The sequence below is a fragment of the Barbus barbus genome (genome assembly GCF_936440315.1).
Source record: "Barbus barbus genome assembly, chromosome: 20".
In the NCBI taxonomy this organism is placed as follows: Eukaryota; Metazoa; Chordata; class Actinopteri; order Cypriniformes; family Cyprinidae; genus Barbus; species Barbus barbus.
Genome location: NC_136748.1, coordinates 5241469 through 5263555, shown reverse-complemented (window position 1 = coordinate 5263555; position 22087 = coordinate 5241469). Strand labels below are relative to the sequence as shown.

The 22087-nt window shown below is 40.3% G+C and overlaps 1 protein-coding gene across 1 annotated transcript in view; it reads left to right on the top strand.

The window, feature by feature from the left end:
- Positions 1-22087, top strand: part of LOC306886609 (b(0,+)-type amino acid transporter 1) — a gene marked incomplete at both ends in the record, with an annotated part of 38275 nt that overhangs the window by 3851 nt on the left and 12337 nt on the right. Inside the window, 2 exons of the mRNA XM_079443871.1 lie at positions 9492-9616; positions 11502-11589. Of these exons, the coding sequence (XP_079299997.1) occupies positions 9492-9616; positions 11502-11589 (213 nt within the window). The remainder of the gene's footprint in view (positions 1-9491; positions 9617-11501; positions 11590-22087) is intronic.

Sequence of the window (22087 nt, the reverse complement as noted above, 5' to 3'; positions counted from 1 at the left end):
AAGCACAAGTGTCTGAGAGTGCAAGTCTGAGAGTGGAGGCCAAGATGGCATTGTAGCAAGACAGGTTTGCAGGTTTGGAGCTCTTAAAAACTTTGCTCAGATCCCGGGTTTTTTAAAACAGTTCATGTTCATGTACAGTTCATGTACAGTTTATATTATGAGCTAAGAAGCCTCCTTTAACTATCTTTTTTCTTTTGCATATTTTTGCCATTTGAGCTCTACTGAAGACGCTTTTGCCAGCTAGTCGCTAATAATAACCCACGTGCTTTTGCTATAAATTGCTGTGTTGTCGTGTGAATAAGGAGGAAAAAGAAGAAACTCTCCTTGCTATGCACAGCTATACAAGGAGAACTCTATCGCTGAATTGGATGCAGTTGTTGGACAGTCTAAGATCGCACTTTTACCCGATACTCCTGAACCGAACCCTGCAAAAAAAAGTAAACCGAGTTCCAACAGTCCTTCAGTGAGTGATGCCATGCTAATGAGATTCATGCAGAGAATGGAGGCCATGCACGAAAAGAAACTTTGCGCCGAATTCAAGGAGTTGAAAAAACGGTACTTGAAAACTCAAACTCTATTAAACAGAATCAGCTACCTCGAATTCCACTGTGAACAGGTGAAGCATTTGAATGAAAAAACTGAGGAACTGGAAAAGAAAATCGTAAGATTGGAGAAAGACTAGGGGTGTGCGATATATATCATCTGCGATAATATCGTAATTGTTGTTTTAACGATGTGCAATTTGACAATATCGAGTATTTTGCAAAAACCAAACATAACACATACAGAGTGCACACTTACATTAGCCTAGGTGTTGATAAAGCGGGTTAAACAGTGCATGTGCGCATTTAGAGTGTGTTTTTTCACTGCATGATTCAGTCTATTAAAATGCATTAAGAATGATAGCAAAATTCAAGATATGGGGGCAGAAAATGTATATATTTACGTTTCATGCCATTTTTTCTTAAAAAATAAGTATGATTACAAATGTGATATTGATTTTATGTAACAGTTCAATAAACAATAAGTTAATATTAAGAGACACCATAGACACCATATTGTTGTCTTTAGACACCATATTGCCTGTTTTTACTCCATTTCGCCAACAAAAAATTATTCCAAACAGCAACAGCACTGTTTTGCGTCTCTGAGCAACATGACAGTGCTTCTTTCCTGAATGAATCAACTGTTAAATGATTCGGTTCAGTCGCAATGTCTCACTTATTAACAGTGACTTTCTGCCACCTACTGGTGGTTTTAAAATCACATTTAAAGTCTTTTCATTTTTTAAATAATTTTACACATCAGTATTCAATGTTTAAAATGTCAAACAATTATGCATTTCTAACTGGTTAAAACACTCCATGTCCCTCTGAGCTGCATTAAATAGTGTGTAAATACCTATCCAAATGCAACTTCAGATGCAACTTCTGCGAAGATTAATTTTGATGATACTAGTTTCATTTGTTTGTTAATAGTCTAAATGTGTATTATCTTAACTGACCGATTAAATGTAACAATTTGACTCAAAAGATGTACACTATTAGAAAAAAATTGCTTTATTAAAGGTGAAAATCTATTTAAACTTAAATGAAAAGATTAATTAATCACTGATGTGAACTGACCTCACAGAATATGAAGAATATCAAAAACTGCAGCTGTCCACGGTAGTCAGATATCAGCGCAAAAACACACTCTGCAAAATATCGTCTAATTATCGTTATCAAAAAAAAAAAAAAAATCGAGATATAATTTTTTTTCAATATCGCACACCCCTAAGAAAGACAAGGTCGAACTTCGTGATAAGTATAATGATCTGGATGCGTACAAGAGAAGATGGAATCTTCGTGTCGCTGGTATTACGGAGAAAGCAGGAGAGAACGTAAAGCAGATGATCATCGACCTCTTCAGCCAGGTCTCCCTGAGCATCCCTGCAGATCTGCCCCGTGGAGTTGACATCGCTCATAGGCTGGGACCTCGTTCTGCTGCGGAAAGATCCTCTCGTCGCATAATTGTCTTATTTTCGTCGAAGTCCCAGCGGGACAAAGTTTGGAGAGATGCCAAAATGTCCGTCCTTCTCAGCGAAAAGAAGATCAAGATCTTCGAGGATCTTTCGCAGAAAGACAAGGATGCAAGATCTCTCCTGTGGCCGACGGTAGAGAAGGCGAGACAGGAAGGAAAGAGAGCTGGCTTTCACGGTCCATTTGCTGTGATTGAGGGTAAAAGAGTGACCGCTAAAGATGTAGCAACACTTAAAAGGGTCATATGATGCGATTTCAAGTTTTCCTTTCCCTTTGGAGTGTTACAAGCTGATTGTGCATAGATAAGATCCCTGAAGTTGCAAAGACTAAAGTCTCAAAACCAAAGAGATATTCTTTATCAAATCTTTTGGTTTACTCATTTACTCAAACTTTGTTCTTTCCTTTTCTTGTTTCTTTTCTATATTGCTCGTGGTTCATGTCATTGTCTTTAATATCCTTTAATGCCAGGGGCCTCAGGGATAGTGTCAAACAAAAAGCTCTTTTTTTGTTTGCTAAAAAACACAAATCAGATTTCTGTTTTCTTCAGGAATGTCATTCGACTATTGATGATTACAAATGGTGGAAATCTCATTGGGGTAACGATATTTGGAGTTCACATGGCACTGAAAACTCAGCTGGTGTATGCATTTTGAGAAACAAATTTGGTGGGAATATATTAGGGTCAGAATCAGATAGTTTTGGCCATTTTCATTCATTAGTAATTTCAGTTAACCAACAAACTGTAGTTCTCGGAAATAAATATGGGTACAATAATTCTTTGGATAATGATTTTTTTTTAACAAATTAGATGAGAAGCTTACATATTGGTCTAATAAATTTCCTAATGCATTTTTCATTCTAGGAGGAGACTTTAATGTGTCATTTAATAATTCTTTGGACAGATATCCTCCAAAACGGGCCGCTTGTTCTAGTCCTGCACTATTAGACCTAATAGACAAGTTTGAATTGGTGAACATTTGGAGAGAGAGATTCCCTAACAATTTAGAGTTTACTTTGGGCCAATAAAAGTGGTTCAAGACAATCTCGTATTGATAATTGGCTCATATCAAAATGTATGTCAAATTTTGATCTGAATGTTGGCATTCAATGTACCCCGTTGACCACAAAACTATCTTTATTTATGCCCCTCTAATGGCAGATTATGTGACAGGCCAATGCAGAGCTTCTTTGTGGAAACTTAACAGTTCACTGTTAGAATTACCAGATGTAAAAGGATAAAATTAAATAATTAATTGCTAGCTATTGGAAAGCAGCCACACTTCAAAATTCTTTTGGTACCAATTGGGACCTTTTTGAAGTTTGATACAGGTGTTTATTTAAGAAAAGTTGGAACACCAAAAAAAAGAAGGGTTCTTGAAGACAACCTAATCATGAAATTATCTAAATCTAATAATTTTGATTGCATGTCTCTAGATGAAAAATCTGAAATTGCAAATTTGCAAATGAAATTGGATGAATTGTACTTATCAAAGGCTAGGGGTGCTTATTTAAGATCCAGGAAAAAATTGCTTGAAGAGGGAGACCTCAATTCCGCATATTTTTTTAAGCATAAAAGCATAATTTTACCCTCTCAACAATTGAACAACTTTGTGTTGATGGCAAAATTCTTAAAGATCCAAAGGAAATAGCAAACTACAGTGCCAATTTTTATAAGAATCTTTATAGTTCAAGGTGTTCAGAGCAGACAACGTCCTCATTTCTAGACTCTGTTAATTATGTTAAGGTTATATCTGAAAGTGATAGATTTTTTTGTGATAGCATTGTTACTCCTGAGGAAGTACAAAGAGCAATTAAGAGTTTGAAAAACAATAAGTCCCCAGGGTGTGATGGATTTACAGCTGAGCTGTACAAATTATTTGCCGATGAACTTACTCCCTATTTAACTCAGGTTTTCAGAGGAAGTATTGAAAAAGAGGCTTTACCTCCTACATTGATGCAAGGTATCATAACTTTAATTCCTAAACCTAAGAAAGATCTCACCAATTTAGACAACTGGTGACCCATCACACTCCTTAACAATGACTATAAAATTTTCGCCATAATATTTGCTAAAAGACTTCAAGATTGTTTGGATATTGTTATAGATGAGACTCAGTCTGGATTTATGAGGGACCAACATATAATGAATAATATTAGATTAGTTTTAGACTCATTGGATTATAGTGATTTGCTGGAACATAATAGTTTTATTCTTTTGCTGGATTTTTATAAAGCTTTTAATTCAGTTGAACATAAATTTATATTTAAATCAGTGGAAAAATTTGGTTTAGGTGAATATTTTTGTAAGGCAGTAAGAACTCTATATTACAACTGTAGTACCACAATTAAATTAAAACATGGTACTTCTCCTAGATTTTACTTGTCACGTGGTATTAGGCAAGGGTGTCCATTATCCCCTTATTTATTTTTACTAGTTTCCCAGATATTCGCTTCTTATATTTCTAATTGTGGTCTTCATGGTATCACTATTGCTGACAAACAGATACTCATCAGTCAACTGACTGAGGATACCACTCTTTTTTTGCAAGATGCTAACCAAGTTCCTTTAGCATTAAAGTATATCCAGCAATTCTACAAACATGAGGCCTGTTCTTGAACCTCTCAAAGTGTGAACTGATGTCCATCAAAGAATGTAATTTGTCAGAAATTTGTAATATTCAAATCAAAGATCAAGTATCTTATTTAGGTATTATTATAACAAAAAAATGAATTAGAAAGATGCTCCTTAAATTTTAATCCATTAATTGAGAGTACTCAGAAAAAAACTGAATATGTGGCTCCAACGTGATATCTCATTGAAGGGAAGAATCTTACTAGCCAAAGGTGAAGGTTTGTCAAGGTTAACATATGCTGCTCTTTCTTTGAATGTTGACACTGCCATTCTTAAAAAAAAATGATACAATGCTTCTCAACTTTGTTTGGAAGAATAAAACTCATTTCATTAGAAAATTTGTACTTATGAACACCATTGAGAAAGGGGGTTTAAACTTTCTTGATTTCACCACTTTAAGCAATACCTTTTAAAATAAATTGGATAAAAAACTGTATCATTAAGCCCTCATCTATATGGAATCTGATCCCTAATGTTGTTTTTTCCAAACTAGGTGGTTTAAGTTTCTTATTAATCTGTAAATATAACATGAAAATCCCTATAAAATTATCTATTTTTCATAGGCAAATGTTATTAGCTTGGTCCCTAATTTTTAAACACAATTTTACACCTCTTATCTAATCTGGAATAACAAGAATCTACTGTATAACACAAATCTCTTTTTTAAATTGGTTTAAAAAATTTATTATTTTTGTGTCTTTTCAATCAAAATGGTTCAGTCTGTAAACACTGAGTTTTTGGCTAAGCATGGAATTCCTGTTAGTCCGAAAGAGTTTCCAATTGTTGCTGATGCAGTGCCACATGGAGTTCCCCTTCAGGAACTCGAGCTGCGTCGAAGCGTTATGGGAACGTCTTCAGCGTGACTGCGCTCTGAATCACATGTGTAATCTGTCCAATGGATGGGCGAGACGTCACGGGCGGGTGACGTAATCGGCCAGAAAGCTTTTTGTCATTCAGCAACCGCTACTCTGTGTGTGTCTGTCGATCTGTGTTGTGAGTCTTATTTAGTGTTGTTTGTCCCTCACTTGAATAAGCTCCACAATGTCTAAAAGTGGAGAGAAAACTAAGCACTTGGGCGAGAGCAGATCGCATTACAGGCTGTGTGTTCCTCCCTGCAAACGATCACTGCTGGGGATACACACAGTCCGTGTGTGGTCTGCTTGAGAGCCCCTATCTTCTTCCTTTCCCATCAGATCCAGTGCCCGCTCTCTGGGATCGGAAGCCCGCCCCACGGTTGCTTCCCCCCAGAGAGAGGGCTTGATGCTCTGCCTGTCTTCCTCTGAGGAGGTGGACGTGATGGACGTCGATGAGCTTTGTAAAGCTGCAGTGTTTGCACAAGCATACTATGAATGACGACATCATTATAGCAGCATAGAAATGCTAGAACGGAATTCGCACTGTCAGCTCTAAAGAGAAGTGGCTGATTGTGCTTCTCCCTGCCGTTTGATCCCGCGGTTCTGGTCCGAGTGAGATCGCGGGGATCGCAACATGGATCTGGTGGATGGGTTGGAGACGGGTTTGCCCTATCTCCACCTGCATTCCCCAGATTTAGCACTCTCGCTCGGTGCTGGAAGCCCGCGGTGCGGTTCTTCCCCTTTGAGTGAGAGCTAGCTGTTGCAGCGCGCATTGCCGAGGTGACGCGTGCATTACGTCATTCTCATTTTTATTATGAACCCTTTCATATCAGACCGTGTTTACTCGTCTGGTAGTCTTTCTGCATTTAATTTTGAGGAATTAAATTATGTATTTCATCTAACTAGAAGAAGTTAGATGTGAGTGTGTATATATATATATATGTGTGTGTGTATAGAAGCCTCTTGGGACATTTCTCGAGTGAGAGCACGATGCTTTACCTCTCTTCCTCTGAGGAGGTTGAAGTGGTCAGCAGTGTTCTAGCTCCTCATTTAGGGAGTGTCACTTCTCGTACTCCCCGTAATATTGAAGTCAGAGAGGCGCTGACAGTGGTCCAGGACTCATGAGGGCAGGCCCCTCTGGGGAAGATCGGCGTACACCGCGGTACACGGTGCCCGTTTCCCCTCAGTGTCCTTGGGAGATCGGTCTGCCAACCCTGCCACGTACGGTGTTCCAGGGTGCATCGATCTCCAGCGAGCACACATCTCAGTTTTTTCTGACCAGAAACATAGCGGAGCTGAGATGCTCGCCAGTACAGAGAACCACTTATCTAGGCGTGGTGTGGGATTCGACCGCGATGCAGGCACGCATGTTCCCTGCTCTGATCAACTCGATCCTCACAGCAGTCAAGAGAGTGAAAAAAGGCCAGTCACTCACTGTCAAGCAGTTTCAGAGACTGCTGGGTCTGAGGGCAGCTGTGTCCAATGTGATACCTTTTGGCCTGCTGTACATGAGACCGCTACAGTGGTGGCTCAAGACCAAGGGGCTCTCCCTGAGGGGAAACCCACTCCACACTTTCAAGGTCACGAGACGATGCATACGTGCCTTAGACATGTGGAGGAAAGTGTTGTTGTCCCAGGGCCCGGTGCTGGGAGCTCCTTGTCACCGTGTAACACTAGCGAGGGACGCGTCCCTCACCGGTTGGGGAGCGGTCATGAGTGGCCACCCTGCCCGCGGTCTGTGGAGTGGCCGCCATCTGACATGGCATATCAATTGGCTGGAGATGCTGGCTGTATTTCGAGCACTCAAACACTTCCTCCCAGACCTAAGAGACCACCACGTGTTGGTGCGAAATGCCGACAGCACGTCAGTACATAAACCACCAGGGAGGTCTGTGGTCGCGACCCTTGTACAAGCTGGCACACCAGATCCTTGTGTGGTCCCAGGGCAAACTCCTCTCATTGAGAGCAGTGCACATTTCTGGGCATCTCAATGTGGGAGCAGACGTTCTGTTGAGACAGGGGCCGAGGCCCGGGGAATGGATGATTCACCCCGAGGTGGTGAAGCAGATATGGAGAGTGTTTGGCCAGGCACAGGTGACCTGTTTGCGACTCTGGAGACAGCGCAATGTCCTCTCTGGTTCTCTCTGACTCTTCAAGCTCCTCTGGGACTGGATGCTATGGTGCAGACTTGGCCGAGGATTCGTCTGTACGCTTTTCCCCCTATCGCTCTGCTCCCGGGAGTTCTGGCGAGAGTGCGCCTGGACGAGGTCAGTCTACTACTGGTAGCGCCGTTCTGGCCAGGCCGAGTATGGTTCTCGGACCTAATTTCTCTCCTCGACGGCACTCCACGGGAGATTCCCGTCAGGAGAGATCTCCTCTCACACGCTGAAGACGTTCCCATAGCGCTTCGACGCAGCTTCTCGTTCCCTTCGGGGAACCATGGTTACATGCGTAACCTGAGACGTTCTCATGGATTTTAGACGTCTTTCTTTTCCAATCTCATGTCACTCAGTGGATCTTTGTAAAAAAATTGTTGGAAAGTGCCTTACATCATCCAAGTCAAAAAACAATAAGACAATTAAGAGTTTTGTTTCAGATGGAGTCTATTTCTGTGCCTTATGTAATCTCTTATTGGAATGGGTTAGTAAGTGATATTCCCTGGAAGAAAGTTTGGTCATTACCTCACAAATATTTAATTACCAAAAAAATGAGAGAAATTGCATTTAAGTTGATTCATAGAATTTACCCGTGCTCTTTTAAAAGACTTAAGAATGATATTAATACCAACTGTTCTTTCTGTTTATTTCTTTACATTTATTCTGGAATTGCTCTTACACAACATCATTTTGGTGTGACATTCTTGACTTTATCAAATGTTATGTGAATCCTAATTTTGAGTTTACATATAGAAATGTCATTTTTGGCTTTCATGAATGTGAAAAAAAGGTGATACTTATTTCATAAACCTTATTTTCCTGTTAGAATATAAATATATATATATATATAAATAATAAATATCATATTCATAAATGTAAATTTTCTAAATGCAAACCTCTTTTTTTAAGATTCAAACTTGAAATGAAAATGCATTTTGAATCTATTGAGTTCTCTACGAACTTAAAAGCATTAAGAACAATGGCTTTGCTAAAGGACTTGGCACTTCCTTTGGACTGAAAGACTGAATGACCCCGGACTGTTGTTGTATTGTTATGTTTTGACAATGATGAAAATTGTTATTGTTTTTTTCAAGCATTCAATAAAAAAATTTAAAAAAGCGTGTCTGAGCGTGCAAGTACTGAGAGTGCAAGTGCAAGTATGCAGCCAGACCCTTCTCAAAAAATGACCCTCACTTTAAGAATAACATGCTGAAGTGTTGTGAAATACATGAAGACATTTTTTATAGGCTTTATAGTCAGATAAGTTGAGAGTGACTCTTGAAGGACTAGCACCACATCCTCTTGTACCACTCTTTTTTATCTTCAAAAATCTGGCAGCAAGTTTTGGGAGCTCAATTTTAGTCTATCTTCTATCCTGAAAAGTCTGTCTTGCAAAACTTACTGCCAGATTCTGGAAGATAAATTCTTCAAATAGTGGTACAAGAGAATGCGGTGCTGGTCCTTCAAGAGTCACACCTCTATGGTTTTAAAAATTATGATTGGGTGGATAAATTAAGTGTTGTTGTAAGATCTGTATGTTGTATATCTTTTAAAATGGTTTTACATGGTTTCTAGCCAGACCAAGGATAAAATTTACGGTTCCACTTTTTCTGATGATCCAGTTTTATCGTTTTATCTCAACTTAAATGTATTGCCGAACTCTGTTCAAAGTTTTGCATTGATTATATTTAAACATAATACATATTTTATATATATTTATTATATTTACATTTATTAGTATTTTTAGCATCTGAAAAAAAGTATAATAAATATATGAGTGCTATCTAGATCTAGAAAAATACAATAATATGTGTGTCCTGTCTTTCAGCCAGACATCCTGGCCATGGCTCACATGCGCAGGCTTACTCCCTCTCCAGCCCTCATTTTCAACACAATCATTGCTCTTATTGTTCTCATTCCGGGAGACTTCCAGGCCATAGTGAACTACTTCAGGTACAGTGCCTGATTTTGCATGACTTTTAACATGTACTATTGAAATTAAGGTAATACAAATAGTGCTTAAAACAGTCTAAACAAACCTACATGAAAAAGTATATAGACACACTTTTATGTTGGCTTGAGAAAACCTGACCAGAATGTTGGAAGTACCCTAACTTTAAAAGCTTGAAGTTTGAAGGTGTTCAGTTTGAAGTAGATAGCAGTTTGAATAAGTAGTAGTTTTAAAAGCTTGAAGTTGGAGATTTCATGCAGTCATGTAGTCAGATACAAACAGACAAACAGACAGACAAAGAGATAGATAGCAGTTCTGATTAGCTGAAAAGGCATTGTTAGGCATTTTCTGTGGTATGCTGGGTGGTTAATAAAGTGTTGCTGGGTGGGTGCTATGTAGGGTTGCCACCTGTCCCTTAAAATACGGAATTGTCCCGTATTTAAAGTAAAATGATGCATCCCATATCAAATCAATAATTTGAATAAACAACTTTTGCACTGTTTATAAGACAAATCGCAAGAATAAATAATACATTTCATGAGAAGTATTAGAGAAGCTCATTTCACGTGATTGGATTTTGGCGTATTTGTTTCCATACGCGTCTCCAGAACGCGTGCCGTTAAAGCCATTTCACGCGAGCGCTGCATGCGATGCAGCATGCCTGCACGGTTTTAAGCATCTGGAGCTCACATCTGCCCTTTGAACACAAGATTCTCCAGATGTAGGGCTGAATGGGAAAGTTATCAATGTGTTAATCGGGCCTGAGTTACTGAACAGAGCCAGTGTAGTGCCCTAGGGTGACCAAATTTGAAGTGGTCCCCCCCCCCCCCCCCCAATTCAGGAGCACCTTCTGATCAATAACAAAAATTAGCCTTCCCATTACAAGGTAATATTTGACTCCTTAAAGTGATTTACAAGGGCAGTTTTGGTATTTTTTTGTAATGGCTTTTTTCTTCTGATTTTATTAAGAGTATGTCATTATGTCAAATTCAAAAATCTGTATCTATAAGCTTTTCAAAACTTTATAATTACAAAATAAAATAAGAACAGGTAGAATAAGAAGAATAAGTTACCAATCAAAATAAATCGATATTAACAAAATTTAGTTTCCACTACAAAGGTGGCACAGAAGAACACAAAAGTGGCATGTAGGTAAATTTACAGACATTTACAGAGGCTCAGAGGTGGCATGGATGTTTTAAATTCATAACAATGTTGTGAGATTAATATTTTGAATATATAACTATTGTTTCATTGAAATGATTTAAATAACTGAAATTACATTTTAAAAATAAAAATAAAAACTGCCAGCAGGTGGCGGCAAGTCGTGATTTTTATTTTCACTGAATCATTCATTTAATTGATTCGTTTGAACGGCTGATTCATTCAGGAACGAAGCAAGTGACTGTCTTTATGAATTGGTAATTGAATCAATGACTCACTAGATTTGTTTAAAAACGCAGGTTCATTCATAAACGAAACACCGCTGTGTTTGAAAGGAGATGCGCAGCGGCTCGGCTGTTTGAAATTTCCTTTACGAAATAGAGCAAATAGATGTTTCCCCATTCAAAGAGATAGGATCTGCACTCGCATGCCCGAGAAGCGTTTCAAAGATGGCCGCCGAGTGACATGACTTGCCTTAAAGGGACTTTGCTACTAGGGTGCTCTGGATAGTTGCCAGGTGGTTGCTAGGGTGTTGCTGGGCTGTTCTGGGTGAAAGAGTCTCAAGGGCTTCTGGGAGTTTAGATTAGAATTTTTGTCAGTTGGAGTTTAAATAGTGTTGGCTCGTTTGAAGATTCTGTTTTTAAAATCATAAAAAAAGGAATGAACATATGTGAAAACATATGTGAAGTTTTTTCCTCAAACATTGTTCCTTTTGTTTTCTAGCTTTGCTGCCTGGTTCTTTTATGGGATCACAGTATCAGGTCTACTGTATTTGAAAATCACGAAACCTGAAATTCCCCGGACAATTACGGTGAGAACATCATGCACCTAAAGCACAGTCCATTCATCCATTAATTTGTTTATTAATTGCAAATGTATGTTATCGTGTTCACCATTGTGGGAAATTCAGATTGTCTGCAGTACTGTGTAAGGTGCTTTAGATGCTTCACAAATAAATATTTGTTTTAAGATGATTATTTGTATTGTTTATTTTAGTATGCAGTGGGAAATACAAATTTTAGAATTTTAGACATTTCTTTTTTTGGCTAAAATAAGTAACTTCTCATTAAAAAATTAATTTGCTAAAGTTTTAAAGTTTTTAATGTTACAGAGTTCCCTTTTGAATGGGAACTCGCACTGCATCTAAAGAAGATGCTATGGGAAATGTCCTTAACATCACCAGTGTCTGAAGCATGTGTTTAAATTCGACATTGTCATTGGCTGATGACAGTCCATGACATCATTACCAAGTCAAGTCAAGTCAAGTCACTTTTATTTATATAGCGCTTTTAACAATACAGATTGTGTCAAAGCTCTTAACAGTATCAAATTGGAGGATAGAGTGTCAGTAATGTATAAAAATAAGACTAAACACTCAATTTTCAGTTGAGGCCTTTCATTATTGAATTTAGAGATGTCATTGTCTAGCTCAGTTTAGTTTAAATAGTACCTGCGAAATAAAATTGACGATAATCACTAGAAATTAAGAGTCCCCAACTGAGCAAGCCAGAAGCGACAGCGGCAAGGAACCAAAACTCCCTCTGTGACAGAATCGAGAAAAAAAAAACTTGGGAGAAACCAGGCTCAGTTGGAGTGCCAGTTCTCCTCTGGCCAGGAGATAATTGTTTATTTACTGTTTACTTATTGTTTTAATTAAAATTTTAAATGTATAAATGTATTTATTTCTATTTTATATTGTTGCAATTTCTAACAATAATACTATTATGTAGTTAGGTATTTTATTATATATTTTTAGTTATTTTATTTTATTTTATTTTTATTTTTATTGTATTTAAGTCGAGGTCTTCACAGGGGATATGTCCCTGGGGCTCATTCAGGTGTCCCGGCCTCCGCCGACGATCAGGGAGACATCATCTCCCGGCACCGATCCACCATCTGATCCAGACACGGACTGAGAAACAGAATAAGAAAGAAACAGACAAATATTACCGTAGATGCCATTCTTCTTACGATGTAACGAGTACATTGTGTCTTATGGGGAGTGTTCCTGGTTCCGGTTGATCTAATTAATGCAGCCTAATTAATGCAATCCTTTAATAGATTTGGATAATAGAAGCGTATTAGTGTGTAAGCCAGGTTAAAGAAATGTCTATAATTTAGATTTAAACTGACAGAGTGTGTCTGCCTCCCGAACAGCATTAGGTAGATTGTTCCAGAGTTTGGGTGCAAAATAGGAAAAGGATCTGCCGCCCGCAGTCGATTTTGATATTCGAGGTATTATCAAACGGCCAGAGTTTTGAGAACGCAGCGAATGTGGAGGACTATAATGTGATAAGAACTCGCTCAGGTACTGAGGAGCTAAGCCATTCAGGGCTTTATAAGTAGTTAACAAGATTTTAAAATCTATATGATGTTTGATAGGGAGCCAGTGCAATGTTGACAGAACCGGGCTAATATGGTCATACTTCCTGGTTCTAGTAAGAACTCTAGCTGCTGCATTTTGGACCAGCTGTAGATTGTTGATCAAGCGTGCAGAACAACCACCCAATAAAGCATTACAATAGTCTAACCTTGAGGTCATAAACACATGAATTAGCATTTCTGCATTTGACGTTGAGAGCATAGGTCACAATTTAGATATGATTTTGAGATGGAAAGACACAGTTTTACAGATGCTAGAAACATGGCTTTCAAATGAAAGATTGCTATCAAACAGCACACCTAGGTTCCTAACTGATGAAGAAGAAATGGCAGAGCAGCCGTCAAGTGTTAGATAGTGTTCTAGGTTATTACATGTGGGGTTTTTAGGTCCGATAATTAACACCTCTGTTTTTTCAGAATTTAGCAGTAAGAAGTTACTCGCCATCCAGTTTTTTATATCGACTATGCATTCCGTTAGTTTCTCAATTTGGTGTTTCACCAGGCCGCGAAAAAATATAGAGATGAGTATCATCAGCATAACAGTGAAAGCTAACACCATCTGCATTGACTTTCGGAAACTGAATGCCCAGTCAAGATTTGATGCTTACCCTATGCCACGCATGGACGATCTTCTGGAAAGGATCGGTCAGGCCAAGTACATCACCACCTTGGATCTTTGCAAAGGGTATTGGCAAGTTCCCCTGGAGGAGGCGTCCAGACCCTACACGGCGTTCCGGACCCCGCTAGGGCTGTTTCAGTTCACCGTTTTACCATTCGGGTTGCATGGGGCACCCGCAACGTTTCAACGTCTGATGGACCAAGTCCTCAGGAGCTGTGAAGAATGGTCAGCCGCTTATCTGGATGATGTCGTCATATACAGTACGACTTGGGAAGACCATCTTCTGCACCTTGAAAAGACCCTGAGCAAGATCCGAGAGGCTGACCTGATCTTAAACGTGGCTAAATGTGAGTGGGCAAAGTTAGAGACTAACTACCTTGGATACCACCTAGGAAATGGAGAGCTGAGACCTCAAGTGGACAAGGTAGAAGCTGTTCGACGCAGTCCGAGACCTAGAACTAAGAAAGAGGTCCGGTCTTTCCTGGGGCTGGTGGGATGGTATCGACGCTTCGTTCCCAACTTCTCCACTACTGCTGTCCCACTAACCAACCTGCTCTGCAAAAGTGTGAAGAACCCCATTATCTGGACAGAGGAGTGTGATTCAGCCTTTAACATCTTAAAGACACAGATGTGTTCATGCCCAGTTCTCAAGAGTCCAGACTTCACGAAGGAGTTTGTGGTGCAGGTGGATGCTTCTGCGGTGGGGATTGGAGCAGTCCTGGCCCAGGGAGATGCGGGTGAAGAAAGGCCCATTGCTTATCTGAGCAGGAAGTTGTTGCCAAGAGAGACTCGATACTCTACAGTGGAGAAGGAAGGCCTGGCAATCAAGTGGGCATTGGAGAGCCTCAGGTACTACCTGCTGGGAAGGGAGTTTGTCCTTGAAACAGATCACAGAGCCCTGACATGGATTCACACAATGAAGGATCACAACTCCCGTATTACCAGATGGTATCTTTCCCTACAACCTTACCAATTCAAAGTTCGACATCGACCTGGTCCCCAGAACAAGGTAGCCGACTACCTGTCTCGGTACCCGGCCAGTTCGCGGCCTGGAGAGGGGGGAGGTGATGTGACAAAGTGACCTGTCTCTGTCGGTTAGCGCAGCACATATACACTGCATCTTACCTCACTCCTCCTCTGTAGTTTCCTGCTGAGGCAATGTGGGTGCACACGCACGCCATTAGCATACAGGTTTCACATACACTCAAACACATCCACTCCATCTCCATCCCCAACAGTGATCCACGCTGAGCCTAAACACACGCACACACACACACACACACACACACACACACATATGTATCTGGATATTTTGAAGTTGTTCTTCGGTTTTGTTTGGGGTTGTAAATACTTACTGGTGTTCAGTGTTTGTTTGCTTCTGTGTAGTTGGTCTTCTGCGTTGCTCTCCTTCCATCGGCCGGCTAAGCGGAGCGCCACCCAGTGGCCTGGCTATACAGTGCCGGAGTTACATGGCGCTGGTGCTAAGCAACCGGAAGCCGACTCGTCCATTGTTTGTCTTAAAGGGGAAGTATGAAATGTTGCGTTGTTGTAATCTGTTTACTTTTGTTATTTTTGTATATGATAATTTATTTTAAAGTATGGAACAGGTAAACATGTAATGGATGTTATAGTTATATGTGTCTTTATGTGTACATACATACCTTTTTACACTTACCTTTCTATTTGGGCGACCTGGTTTAATCCAAGGGGGCGGGGCTTGGGCTTTAAAGGAGAGCCCAAACCAGTATGAGGGGGTCAGTTTACCTGGTGAGCGAGCGTGCAACTGTGGTGCCGTGAGCAATTCCCGTTTGTTTTGTTTTGGTACAGTGTTTCTTTGTTACTTTGTGCATAGCTTTGGGTTTTCTACTGGGACTGGTTCACCTCTCAAGTACTGTAAATAAATCATCACATTTCACTTAACATCTCTGTGAGTATTGCCATCATTTTTGGGATTTTTATATTTTTGTCAACTTTTTTTTTTTTTTGGGGGGTTGGGAGAACCCTTTCGCCTGACAACGGGCCAGCGAAGACTCATTGTCTCACAGTCTCCTGATAATATCTCCCAAGGGTAACATGTAAAAGTAATGGCCCTAGTACTGAGTCTTGAGGTACTCCATACTGCACTTGTGATCTATATGATACCTCTTCATTCACTGCTACGAATTGATTGAGCGGTCAGATAAGTACGATTTGAACCATGCTAAGGCACTTCCACTAATGCCAACAAAGCGAGTGAAATTAGACAAATTTAGGGGGGCGCATGTCCTAAAAGGTTGAAAACCCCTGCTGTAGCTGACAGCATGGCTGTAGCATAGTTACAATTTTATCTCTGATAGTATCGATCTTAGAAGTAAAGTAGTTCATAAAGTCATTACTGCTGTGCTCTTGGGGAATGCCAACACCTGTTGATGCTTTATTTTTCATTAATTTAGCCACTGTATTGAATAAATACCGGGGGTTATGTTTGTTTTCTTCTAGAAGAGACAAAAAGTAATCAGATCTAGCAGTTTTTAATCCTTTTCTGTAGGATAGGTTACTTTCCCGCCAAGCTATACGAAATACCTCTAGTTTTGTTTTCCTCCAGCTGCGCTCCATTTTCCGGGCTGCTCTCTTTAGGGTGCGAGTGTGCTCATTATACCACGGAGTCAGACTGTTTTCTTTGATCTTCCTTGAGCGTAAAGGAGCAACTGTCTAAAGCGCTAGAAAAGAGAGAGTCCATAGTTTCTGTTACATCATCAAGTTGTTCTGAGCTACTGGATATGCTGAGGAATTGAGGTAAATCAGGAAGATTACTTACAAAGCTGTCTTTTGTGGTAGAATTGATGGTTCTACCATCTACCATACCATACAGTTTTAGCTATATGGAGTTTACACAAGATTAGATAATTATCTGAGATATCATCGCTTTGATGCAGAATTTCAACACCACTAACATCAATTTTATGTGACAGTATTAAATCTAGAGGATGATTTCGACAATGAGTAGGTCCTGAAACGTGTTGTCTAACCCCAATAGAGTTCAGAATGTCTATGAATGCTGATCCTAATGCATCTTTTTCATTATCGACATGGATATTAAAATTGCCAAGAATTAAGACTTTATCTCCAGCTAGTACTAACTCAGATAGAAAATCAGCAAAAAAGCTCATTTTTATAGCAGTAATCTTGGGGAGTAGACTGGTTTTAACTGGTTTTAGCCATGTTTCAGTCAAACAAAGCAAATCTAGGTTATGGTCATTGATCAAATCATTTACAAAAAGTGCTTTTGTAGAAAGGGACCTGATATTCAGTAAGCCAAGTTTTATAAATTGTTTCTCTGTATTGTAAACATTTTTTATTTGTTGAACATCAATTAGATTGTTACTCTTAATTTGGTTTGGATGTTTTCTGTATTTTCTAGTTCGGGGAACAGACACAGTCTCTATAGTGTGATATCTAGGTGAAAGAGTCTCTATGTGCTGAGAATTAACTGATTTCTGGTAGCACCATTCTGGCCGGGCCGAGTATGGTTCTCAGACCTGATTTCTCTCCTCGGCGGCTCTTCATGGGAGATTCCCGTCAGGAGGGATCTCCTCTCACAGGCGGGGGGCACTATCGCCCTCCCTCGCCCAGAGCTGTGGAAGCTGTGGGTGTTGCCTCTGAGAGGGCACAGCTCATAGCTACCGGTCTCTCAACCGAGGTTGCGGAGACCATCCTCCAATCCAGAGCTCCCTCTAAGAGGAAACTGTACGCCCTGAAGTGGAAACTTTTCAGTTCATGGTGCAGAGACCGCCAGCTCGACCCAGTCAACTGCCCGATTGGTACAGTTCTGGAGTTCCTGCAGGCCCGACTCTCCGCAGGGTTAACCCACTCCATCATCAAAGTTTACGTGGCGGCCTACCACGCCCCTCTCGCTGGTCAGTCAGTGGGTACACACTAAGTATGCCTTCCGAATAGGCACAGTCCTGTTAATTCTTAAGAGTACATACTGTTTATTATTATTAATAATAATTATTATTAATATTATAATATAATAATTAAGAATTACTACTAATAATAGGCTAATAATAATAATAATAATTTTTATTATTATAATCAGTTAATTTACAAAAAATGTTGGGGAGTTTTAATTCTATATATGTCTGATGTTTATGTAATTGCATTCCCAATAACTGTAAATATAACACTTTGAAGATGTGATATGAGGTGTCAATTGAATAAGTCCTGAAACTGAATTTTGTGACGCTCACATTTGAAGAGGTTGGGATAGGGAAAGAATACGTCTATTACCTGATCAAAAGCTTGGGCAAGCGCTATTGCCCTTCGATAGCGGACATGCCTCCTTCTCTGATGTTTGCGTTCATCCTCCTCAGACAGAAAATGCAGGGCCACAAGCAAAAATATACCCAGAACTGGGTCCATTTTGTTTTTCCTTTCTGAGGTAATTCCAGGTAAAACAAAGGTATTTATAATGGTCCCAACAGTCCCAATTAAAAAAAAATAAACATTTGTATTAAACACCAAGCAGGCTGAAGGAAGGTAATTTAAAATGAGACACAATTAGACAAGAAGTAAATTTTAAGTAAATGTTTATTTATTTATTCATTCATTTATTTGTTTATTGATTGATTCATTCATTCAACAACGGATGTAGTGCTGGATGCTGCGTGGACATGCGGTGTTGTCAATGTAACATTTGGTCAGTCACTCCAACATTTGGTCAGTCACTCCCTTCGCCAAGGGAATTCCAAATGCTTATACGAGACCTCACTTAAAGGGGTCATCGGATGCCCATTTTCCACAAGTTGATATTATTCTTTAGAGTCTTAATGAAAAGTCTGTAACATAGTTTGGTTAAAATTTCTCATTGGTAGTGTAAAAAACACCTTTTTTACCGTGTCAAAAACAGCTCTTTTCAGAGCAAGCCGTATTTTGTCATTCTCCTTTAAATGTTAATGAGCTCTGCTGACTCCGTCCCTCTCTTCTGAGCCACTCTCTGATGGTTTGTTTACATTCATCTTGAAACTTGCTAATTAGCACATTATTAGGAAAGGCGATTTGCAAAGATTCATAAAAAAAAAAACTTGTACTCACTTCTTCTGTAGGTGAAGCTGGATCACGAATGATTCACGCGAACATTTAGGTAGATCGGGGGCGCATTCCATTCAGACCAAACTTAATCCTCTATAGCCGCTCAGATGACTGGAGTAAATGACTGCTATGTTCATTATTGCATCCAACAACAAAACACCTCAATTGCTTAGGAATCATTCTTGTCTACATCTGCTCCGGCGGTGAAACAACTGATGACAACTCAGGGTGGGTCTGAGGTAAGACACCAGTGCAGTCTGTGCTAAAACGCTACTGTCAATCAAACTATCGTGGGAGGGCCTTCATCCGTGTGACGTCACACAGAGATCGGCTCGATTTGAGAAAGGGGTAAAGATTTTAGTAGATTTAAAAAAAACACTGGGTGGATTATTATACATTATAAGGTGGTTGTGTACACACACTGCCAACACACATTTCAGTTCAAACAACTTATAAAAGTGCATGTAGCATTATATGACCCCTTTAAAGGACTCTGCTCTTTGAAGGGAGTAGGGCATAGGGATGCTCACTTCCGTTTGGAATTCGCCCCTATAAGGACCTGAATGGTTTGGCACCTCAGTATTTGAATGAGCTCTTATCACACTATAGTCCTTCACGTCCACTGTGATCTCAAAACCCTGGCCATTTGATAATACCTAGAACAGGGGTGCCCAATTTATATTTTTCAGTCCCGTGACCGGCTCGAAGACTTAAAAGGGCAAAACATCCATAGAACTGCAGCACAAGCCTGTCCCAGCCGCAAATATTTAGATCACCTCTCAAAAGAATAAAACAAAGGTATTTCTGAACAAAATGCAAGTTTTGGCCATTTGCAATCCATATTAAGCACCCGCGGCAATATTTCAATCATAAACAGTGCGACAAAACATTGTAAAAACACTTAAAGTGCCTTAATATATATTAAAACAGTAATATTTTACTGGCCAGCTGGTCAGCACAGGATTTCAGACAAGCCAGCGTCACACCGTCTGGGCCTGGTGCCTTCCTTCTCTTCTTCTTTTTGAAGACCAGTTCAGTTGTGGGGGAGAGGGGGGTTGCAGGAGGTGTGAATGGTGTTTTTTCAAACCTGCAGTAGAACTCATTCAGATCATCTGCCAGTTGCTGATTCTCCACAGTGCTGTTCCACAGTTCTACATGGGTACTGTATCCAGACTGTATCCAGATCAGATGGTCACTGCAGCCACCCGAATACAATCCGTATCCAGATCAGATGGTGGATCAGAACCTAGAGATCACCTTTACTGCCCTGAACGTGAACAGCGGAGACCAGGACAACTAGATGAGCCCCAGAGACTGATCCCCAGTGAAGACCCTGTCTCCTAGATGGCCATCGGGACAAGACCACAGGAACCAGATAAATCATTTGCACAATCGGACTCTGCTTTAGCCTAGATTTAAACGGCTGTTTTTGTCTGGCCAGAGGAGAATGACACTATTTCAACACACTATTTCCCCGTCTAAATACTGTAAAGCTGATATAAAGCCACCCAGCTTTATATCAAGCTGATGTAAAGCTGCTTTGACACAATTTGTATTGTTAAAAGCGCTATACAAATAATAGTGATTTAAAAGCAGAGATATTTTTTTCTTGCACATCTGCATTCTTCTACATTACACAATGATAACAATAAATAATTACATCTTTTCAATAATTTACAATTACAATATTTCAAGAAACCAGTCATTTTATGGTTGCAACTAAAATAAAGAGCAATTTAATCTAGAAAAAAAAAAAAAACAAACAAAGGCATTCCCTGGTTTCTCAGCCAAGTCCAAATAAAGTTGGTTCATTTTTGAGCATTAAATTGTACTATAATAGCACCAGTGGTGTGCGGTGGTGTATTAAAATGAGGAGGCAGTTATACAGTATACAGTATATATATATATATATATATATATATATATACTCATGTCCCTGTTACACTTAATTTTATTAACATTATTGTTATTTTTTTATATATATTTTAAATAATAATTATACATTTTATAGTGTTTTTATGCATTTTTACATTTATTCCAAAATAATAACGAAAGGCAATAACAATTTGAACAATATTTTGGAAAGACTTCATTAGTTAGGCTAATATCAGTTAACATGAACTAAGAATGAACAATACTTCTACAGCATTTATTAATCTTAGTTAGATGCTATTTACACTAAGTGAAAATAGCAGTATTTTCTTTGCAATATGGTATTTGCACTAAGTGCAAATAACTATAGTTCCCTATCGATACTCCACTCGTACTGCGTCTTGCTAAAGACGCTATGGGAAAAAGCCTTTTTTCTCCTTTACTGAAGCCTTATTCAATCACGCAGTGAAACTGCACGATCATTGGTTTGTGCAGTGTGATAAAACGAACCAATGTGTCGGCAGCGGAGCTGCACGAGCCTATGGCGACGGAGCCCGCCAGATCCCGCCAGAATGGGCGGGGTTATCTGGCTATATAATCAGCCGTCTCGCCATAGGATCCTCAGATTTCTTCTCCTTCAGCGACGACATCTCGCCTTCGCTGATCCCAAGAAGCCGCCTCGCCGTTGACACGCCTCGCAGCTGAGCCAGAGACCTCCTGCCAGCTGAGACGCCGCTTTCACCGCGCTCCAGCCCCGCAGAAGCCCCGGTCTGTTCGCTGCCGCCATCCGGTGAGTGCTATAAAAATGCATATTTATCGGCGTTGTTGCAAATGCCGCAACAGCGAGTGTGGCTCGTGCAGGGGATCCTGCACGATGCAAAAGAGCAGTGAGCGCGTGCCGCCTGTCTGGGTCTCGCCCACGCACTGACTGCGCGCTTACTGAGACAGCTCGTTCGAGTATGAGTCTCGCTCTTCCCGCTCGCTGTCCGTCTCTGTGGAGGCAGCTCCGCTCTCCCGTTTCCCCTCTCTCAGCAAAGCTCGGAGAATGAAACATCAGAGCCACGGAGCTTCCTGCAGCGCTCGGATCCGCCGGTGTTCACACGTGAGAATCAGAGCTCCTCCTTCATTGGGCGGCTCTATTCTCTTTGGCGGACCGGAGTGGAAAGTTATGTGTGTGCGTCACTGAGACTGCGCTCACACAGGCAGCCTGCTTTCACCGAAAGCCGGGCTTTACTCTGATTTGCTCGCGGTCCTCTATGTAGCAGGCCCCGCCTCCCCCCTTCTCTTCTCCCAGTCACCTCGGAGACAGGAACAGCGAGTGAGGCTGAGCAATCAGGTTGAGTGATTTTTCGCGCCGGCTTAGCCC